Source organism: Pseudorasbora parva, chromosome 4 (assembly GCF_024679245.1).
Source record: "Pseudorasbora parva isolate DD20220531a chromosome 4, ASM2467924v1, whole genome shotgun sequence".
NCBI classification, from domain to species: domain Eukaryota; kingdom Metazoa; phylum Chordata; class Actinopteri; order Cypriniformes; family Gobionidae; genus Pseudorasbora; species Pseudorasbora parva.
Genome location: NC_090175.1, coordinates 3,440,111 through 3,448,210, shown reverse-complemented (window position 1 = coordinate 3,448,210; position 8,100 = coordinate 3,440,111). Strand labels below are relative to the sequence as shown.

General features: G+C 38.0%; 1 protein-coding gene across 1 annotated transcript; it reads left to right on the top strand.

Moving 5' to 3' along the window:
- Window positions 1-3,299: 3,299 nt before the first annotated feature.
- LOC137072690 (uncharacterized) lies at window positions 3,300-6,923 on the top strand. The gene is made up of 7 exons (XM_067440609.1): window positions 3,300-3,824; window positions 4,285-4,311; window positions 4,511-5,190; window positions 5,330-5,375; window positions 5,502-5,593; window positions 5,900-6,010; window positions 6,536-6,923. The coding sequence occupies exons 1-7, from the start codon at window positions 3,759-3,761 to the stop codon at window positions 6,873-6,875; spliced, it is 1,362 nt and encodes a 453-aa protein (XP_067296710.1). The 5' UTR covers window positions 3,300-3,758; the 3' UTR covers window positions 6,876-6,923.
- The last annotated feature ends 1,177 nt before the right edge of the window (window positions 6,924-8,100 follow it).

The following is an 8,100-nucleotide window of genomic DNA, read 5'->3' as shown; positions in this document are numbered from 1 at the left end:
TACATTGGTGTACCTGACAATAATCTTAAATGAGAGATGTGGACTGATCATATACTGTAATTATGAAGACTCAACAGAGAATGAATTTCTCAAAGAAATGACTTTTCTGTAATGTATTAGGTGTTATTTCTAAGGTATATTGTGTTGTGTGTGTGTGTGTGTGTGTGTGTGTGTGTGTGTGTGTGTGTGTGTGTGTGTGTGTGTGTGTGTGTGTGTGTGTGTGTGTGTGCCTATTGTGATACCAGATGCCTGTGTAAACAAGTTAACTTATTTTAATGTGTTGACTAACATACTAAAGCACAAGAAGACTTGTGGACTAACTAAGTGTAGTGTGTTACTTGATGTTACATCTTGTAACTTTATTGCGACTGTGTAATAAATATATTTAAAAATAAGCTTCAAAATAAATTAAAGTATTAAAGTATATTTTAGGTTACAAATAAATACTTCTCAGTACATTCAAAAGAACACAGTTATTATAAAAAGACATATTATTACTTGACACATTATATAGTCTGTACGAAGCTTAACTGCATTTGTTATTTATTTGTAAAGACATGTAATGTTGGAGATGGCATATATATATATAATGAAGACAGACTTGACTGCCAGCTCACTTCACATTCACACACACACACACACACAGCTCCACTGCAGACTAATGGAGGTCCCCTGTTGGATAGGTAGACATCGCTCAGGTCCCCTCTTGGCATATTTTAAAAAAAATAAAAAAACGCTTATTTGAAGTTATATTATGAATAAGGACCTTAAAATAAAATTTTGTATGTGATTTTTGTTTCTTCAAAATGACTAGAAACACAGGTCCCCTCTTGGATAGTGTAGAGTGATAGTCCCCTCTTGGTAATATAGACGTGTGTGTGTGTGTGTGTGTGTGTGTGTGTGTGTGTGTGTGTGTGTGTGTGTGTGTGTGAGATGGGTAGGTTTAGGGGTAGGGGCTGTGCGTGTGTGTGTGTGTGTGTGTGTGTGTGTGTGTGTGTGTGTGTGTGTGTGTGTGTGTGTGTGTGTGTGTGTGTGTGTGTGTGTATGTGTGTGTGCATGTGTATGTGTATGTGTATGTGTATGTGTATGTGTATGTGTATGTGTATGTGTATGTGTGTGTGTGTGAGATGGGTAGGTTTAGGGGTAGGGGCCGTGTAGGGGGACAGAATGTACAGATTATACATCGTTATACATCATAAAAACCAATACACCTATGGAAAGTCCCCATAAAACTTGGAAACACAATGTGTGTGTGTGTGTGTGTGTGTGTGTGTGTGTGTGTGTGTGTGTGTGTGTGTGTGTGTGTGTGTGTGTGTGTGTGTGTTTGTGTGTGTGTGTGTGTGTGTGTGTGAGTATGTGTATGTCCGTACGCACACACATACACACGCACACACACACTGGCACACAGATCACCACGCACATGCACAGGAATCACACACACACACATTGACATCAGTTCATTGATCTATGCTGTTCCGAAATTGACTTTTTTTAATTGCACAATTGAATATGCAGTTTTAATGTCATGTGGCTGTTTAAGCAATTGTGTTTTAAAATAAAAAATGATGATAAATTAATATTTCCCTTTGCAGTTTGACTGGCCCATTTTACCTGAAACTGTTCATGCAATAAAAGTTGGCACAGCTGATGTTTCAATAACTGTAGGGCCTTAATAATTATATTTTAGTACATCATTTCAACACAAAAGTATCAGAAACAGTCATTATTAATCATAAACACACATGGCATATATGGTATTGTATTACTGTCCCATACGATTTACCAAAAAGTGGCCCAATTGACCCGATATCACCCTACTGTAAATCTTAAATTATTATCTGATCCCATTTAATGCTTTCAGAATTTTTTTTAAATAATTTTGTTTCAAAAATCTAGACAATTTTATTATTATTATATTTAAATATAGTATTTATTGAACACGGTATATTTATTTATTTATTAAACAAATAGAAAATAATGAAAACTTTGATTAAGTGCTTGTTTTGAACAAGTATTAGCTTATTTACTTAACTTAATACATATTTTAGCTGATGTAGGCTATTTCTGTCTTTTGTCCCGTGCCCTCCTCACCAGCTCATACATTTATAAGATTTATAAACAAAATAAAACACTTTTATGATTTATTTTCACAAAAAGTATGTTGCTCCACAAACGTTTTTAAAGGTGGTGTTAAAACCGGTGGTGTTTTATTTATTTATTTATTTTTATTGCAAAAACAAGAATAACCTAAAAAACACAAACAGACATTAAAAAATGTGACCGCACTTCTGATCTAAAATTGTGATGAGGATAATCTAAATCGTGTTACACTGGTTTTAGCATCACCCCCCCCCAATACCACAGTAAGATCCTTCGCGATCGCTTATTGGTTATAGTTTGTAATAAGTTGCAACCAGAATAACTCGTCCAAGGCGGTATGGGACGAAGGGAAGTAGGTGGGAACCAAACAGAAAGCAAAACCCCCACAAACGAGGTGAAGTAAGGAAGTGCAGATTCTTCACACAATTTGGTTCAACCTGTCCGAGACGTAAGTAAAGCATAATTAACCAATTATTGCAATATCTGAAATTAGTCCACATATTTTGCTATTAACTAAGAATAATACAAAAAAATAAAAAACATAAAATAAAATAAATAATGAGATGGGAGGGAAATTGATTCGTCTTTTGAGTTCTCTAACAAATGTTTTGCATTTCCCGAGAAACTTTGCTCAGTAGTGGAAGAAGCAAGATAATAACTAGGCTATATCACAGCGCGGTGAACCTATGATCACCGATGACTTATTTAAACAGTAATTGCTTTGTGTTGTTGGCCAGAGAAGAGAAAAACTATGGGTGAAGTCACGGACACTACGTCCATGTGTTTTTACAGTTTATGGCAGTGGTCAGGGCTGGACTGGGGCTAAAATTCGGCTCTGGCATACCCAGCCCATCCGGCCCATCCGGTCCATGAGTTCCCCGTGAAGGTTTTTGCTGGGGTTAGGGCCTTAAATTGGAGTAAATAAATAAAGCTAGGACAAGGACAAATAATGATAGATATAATCGAATTTGCTGCAAATGCTGATAAACTTAATATTGCTTTTTTTTTGTCACACAGAAATGCCCTTGGCAGTAAAGCACTGATGATTTTGAGCTAGGATGCAGTAAAGTAAATTTACTTCTTTTAAATGCAGTCATCATTTACTCACTCTTGTGTCTTTCCAAACCTGTCTGACTACTGTGACACACAAAAGAAGATGTTTTGAAGAATGTTGGCAACCAACCCATTTGGGTTATGGAATTACTTCTGTGCCAATAATAATGAAAGTGCATTTTCAAGAAACTGATGAAAATATAAATTGAAACTGAAAAAAATATCTTTGAAAATGAAAACGAATAAATCGCGGGCACATTTTTTGACTTCGTTTTTAATGCACTGCATGTTTTGCTAACTATTTCTCATATTTCTTTCGCTGATCTGAACTTACAAATGCGCTTCCAGAGTTTTCGTTTACGCTTTTGAAGTTTTCGTTTACGCTTCTGAAGTTTTCGTTTACGCTTCTGAAGTTTTCGTTCGCAATTCTGACACAGACCTATCGTGTGGGCGGGCTTAACAGCGGTTTGCTCTCATTGGCTAGTGAGATTTGGATTGACGGCTCCTTGAACCGGAAGGAGAGACTTCAGCGGCGCGAATTTTGGGACAGTCTGACAACAGTCTATATTAAAGCACGTCACTAACGTTATATTAACAAAGCCGAGATGAATCAAGAGCGGCACGGAGCGTCATCGGCACCCTCAACTGCAGGGCATTCGAGGCAGCCCGAGGTAAGTTAAATATCAAATCTGGAACCAAGTTTTGTTTACTGCTCTCTAGCTGCTATCCAAATCATCTGTCTTTATTCAGGGGAGCTCAATCCTGCACAGTTCATCTCCAACCCTAATCAAACACACCTGAAGCAACCAATTAAGGTCTTCAGGATCACTTGAAAATTAAAGGCAGGTGGGTTTGATTAGGGTTGGAGATGAACTGTGCAGGACGGTGGATATTTTCGATCGTTCATTAATGAATTGGGCTGCGTTTCTGAAGCATTGCGAGGGCTGGTTGTAAGTTATGTTTACCGTGCTTTTGTGAAACCCTTCTAGTACTACTTCTTAAAATACTTTTTCTTGAATCATTTTCATTAGTATTTAATAACAGCGTTGTTAACCGTTAAGTAAATTATTCTATCTTTGTGATTGTCCATACAAAAATAAAATCTTATTTTCTCTTGATATTACTTTTTAGGGCCACAGAGAAATGTCACTTCTCCAGGTAGGCATACATCCATTCATGTTATTCTATAGAATGCATAAAATAACGAACTTAAGTAACTTTTTAGCTGTTTTAATACGCAAGGGATTTTGTTAAATTTTAAATGTCTAATGTTACCCTGTTAAACTTGGTAAGATCAGCATGGAATTATGTAGTTACCTTGATATGTAAGCTAACCAGGCATTGTTTATACCTGCAGGAACAAGTGCGAGAAGATATCTTACAGCGTATGCTAACCAAGTTTAACTTGATTTGTCGAAATGAAGCTATAGATTTGGATTACCTCCTGGATGTTGCTCGGCAAGAACTTGCTTTGGCTATTAATGCATCCAATCATGTAGACATCCCAGATAACTTAATTAGGGGTCTACAGGAGTTAATCAATAACATATCTCTCAATTTGGAAGAGACTTCAGGAAATGCTGCATCAGAATTTGTATCTTACACCTGGGGAAATGTGGGACGCCCACGTTTGGAAATCAGCAGGGATGACCTTAGAGAACTTCTCTCTACTGCGCTTCCTCTAGAAACTCTTGCTCAGCTCTGTGGTGTTTCAAGAAGAACAATGAACAGAAGACTGAAGGAGCAGTCCCTCTCTGTCAGAGACTGCTATTCCAGCATATCAGATAATGAACTTGATGGTGTGGTGAGATCAATAAAAATAAGAATGCCCCATGCTGGTTACAGGCTAGTGAAAGGGGAACTTTTGGTTAGAGGGCACCGCATACAATGGCACAGGGTGAAGGCCAGTATGCAACGGGTGGATGGAGCTGGAATTTTGGCCAGAATGTTCCAGCTTGGTTTTGTAGCTCGTAGAAGCTATTCTGTTCCTGCTCCATTGTCCCTAGTTCATGTGGATACCAACCATAAACTAATCACGTGAGTATTTGCACTCTAAATTTCACTTGCATGCACACACATACAAAAAATATTGGTATCTTCACATAGTGATGTCCATATGTACACAAAACAAATTGCGTTCAATAAACAGCATAGTTGTATCTGTATTTGTCTTTAGATTCAACATTGTGATATTTGGTGGGATTGATGGGTTCTCAAGGAAGGTACTGTCTGTCAAACTTTGTATATGGTCTGTTTTTAAACTCAAAAGGCTATAATAGTTGCCAGGTTTTTACAAATTGGTATCAAAAGTAAATGTTCTATTATAAAATATTACTATATTATTTTAGATCCTGTATCTTGATGCTGCTGCAAACAACAAAGCATCGACTGCTTTCTCATTTTTTTTGGAGGGTGTCCACAAACATGGGTGGCCTTCGAGGTAAAAATTATCTTTACTACATGACATGTTAGTCATGATGATTTATCAGTTATTAATCAGTGACCCCTTCAAATCTTTTGTCAGATCGCCTCTTTGATAATTCGCACTTAGTGATTATCGCTCACATGGGCGGGCACTGATTTGCTTTAGATTTCAGGCTTTGTCAGCAGTCTCCACAAAACTGAAAGTGATAATCAGGGCTAAAATCATCTGTGTGCTTGACAATAAACATACAATTACAGGATCTTGTAAAAAAGTTTGTAAGTCAGTAACAACATGCATGCATGTTGTCTAAATCGTTTCCAGAGTACGTGGTGACCAGGGAGTTGAAAATGTGGACATCGCTCGTTGCATGTTTTCAGTACGAGGAACGGGCCGAGGCAGTTTCATTTCTGGAAAAAGTGTGCACAATCAAAGGTACAAACCAAATCATTAAAAGTTGCATCACATGCTCTTTATTTCTTGTGGGGCACAGTCACTTGCCTTACACATGATGCCACAAACAAACATCTCTAATCTCAGCTAATGTCGAAACTCACTAACAATGAGCAAATTTATTTGGAACAATATGGTTATCTGGACCACACGTGTCTTTTAGTCCTGTTTGTTAAGAGGCGGGGTTAGGGGTAAGCCATCGTGTGGTCTGGATAATTGTATAGTAATTTAAATTTTCAAATCTCCCCTGATTAAAGGGGTGGTCACTACACCGTTTGTTCCATTTATATACAATCAGTTGTGGGAGACTAAAAATGTAAGCGCATGCAAAGAATTCTCATTGCTGCATGTGCAGCTTTTAAATTGGTGTTCTTTTAATTCAGTTTAGAGGTCACACCATGATGTATCTTCGAAACCTGAACTTTGTAATGCAGCAAAATGAATTATTTGCATTTTCTTTACTATTTTGTAAGCTATGATTTGTGCATTCTTGTCTTTTTTTTTTAGAATTGAGCGTCTGTGGTGTGATGTTTGGTCAGCCATCTCTTGTAAATATTATGAAGTCCTTCATACAATGGAAGAAGAGAGAGTACTTGATCTATCTGATGAGCTGCACCTCTTTTGTGTGCACTATGCAATTCTCCCACGGTTGAAATCGGACCTGAAGGGCTTCACGGGGAGCTGGAATAACCATCCGATCAGAACAGAGGGAAATCTTTCACCAGAACAGCTTTGGTACATCGGAATGTTACAGACACCAGTGGATGAGCCAGATATAGAGGTATGCTTTAAGCATCTATGCAAAGTTAGAAAGATTACACATCCAAAAATACTAATTCTGTTTTGATTTGCTCAACCTTAAAAGGTATTTCAACTAAAAATGTAAATGCTCATGTCATTTCAAACCCGTAATTTTCATCCATCTTCAGAACACATTTTTTATGAAATGAGATTTGTCCCTCCATTGACAGCTACACATAACTACCACTTTCAAGCCCTGGAAATCATGTCATTTAAGTAATGCATGTGAATCCAGCAAGAGGGTTCACAACTCTTCTCCCGGTAGGGTGTGCGCGCGTGACTAGAGAGAGAGAGGAAATGCACGCCCATAAACACTGCTCTCAAGTTGCTGATCCAGTCATCAGTGAACACTTCTGTCGTGCTGTGCTCCACTTTATTCCTATGGGTGACGTCAAGCGACTTTAACGCGTCCGCACAGCATTCCGGGAAGGCAGCGCTGCATTTGAACAGATTTGAACGCAGAAATGACGGGAAGCTTCACAACATCGCTTCAGTCGCGTAGCAAAAGTGCAGGGCTCTCAAGTTTTGAACTGAGTTCAGAGTGAGATTTCGGCCGTGGCGGCAGCAACGGGGTTTGGCTGGGTACGGGGGTCTGATATGAGAAATGACACATTCATTCGTACAAATAAAAAAATATGCATTTAATTAGTGTGAGAGAGAGAGAGAGAGAGAGAGAGAGAGAGAGAGAGAAAGAGAGAGAGGGAGGGAGGGAGGGAGGGAGAGAGAGAGAGAGAGAGAGAGAGAGGGAGAGAGAGAGAGAGAGAGAGAGAGAGTTGAGTTTTCAACACACTTTATTATATCATTACAACATTCAGTAAAACATCCAATTACACATTATCAGAAAAACAACAAAAAAAACAAAAACAAGAAAACTGTGCAACAACCCGGACTTATTGTAACATGGGAGTAAAGACCAACATTTCTTCTTCAACTGTACAAATAGCGCCATTAAAACACCATTTATGCAAAAAACTTTCTAAATCACTCATCAGTTTATAGAATTTGAAATCAAACATAACCCTTGCTTTCACCATATTCTTAAAAACAACAACCACACGTTGTCCTTCTCTACCTTCCATTTTATTTTTCCTGGTCATGTAAACCGATAGTTTAGCTTGGCCAATTAAAAAATTTAACAACTGACTTTTCATTCTTTGCGCCACACTATACTTGGGACCAAGAATAAAAATCTTAGAAGAAAAAATCTCCCCAAAATTCACGAAAAGAGCCTCAAGAAACCAAAACAAATCATTCAGTCTTGAACATTCTAA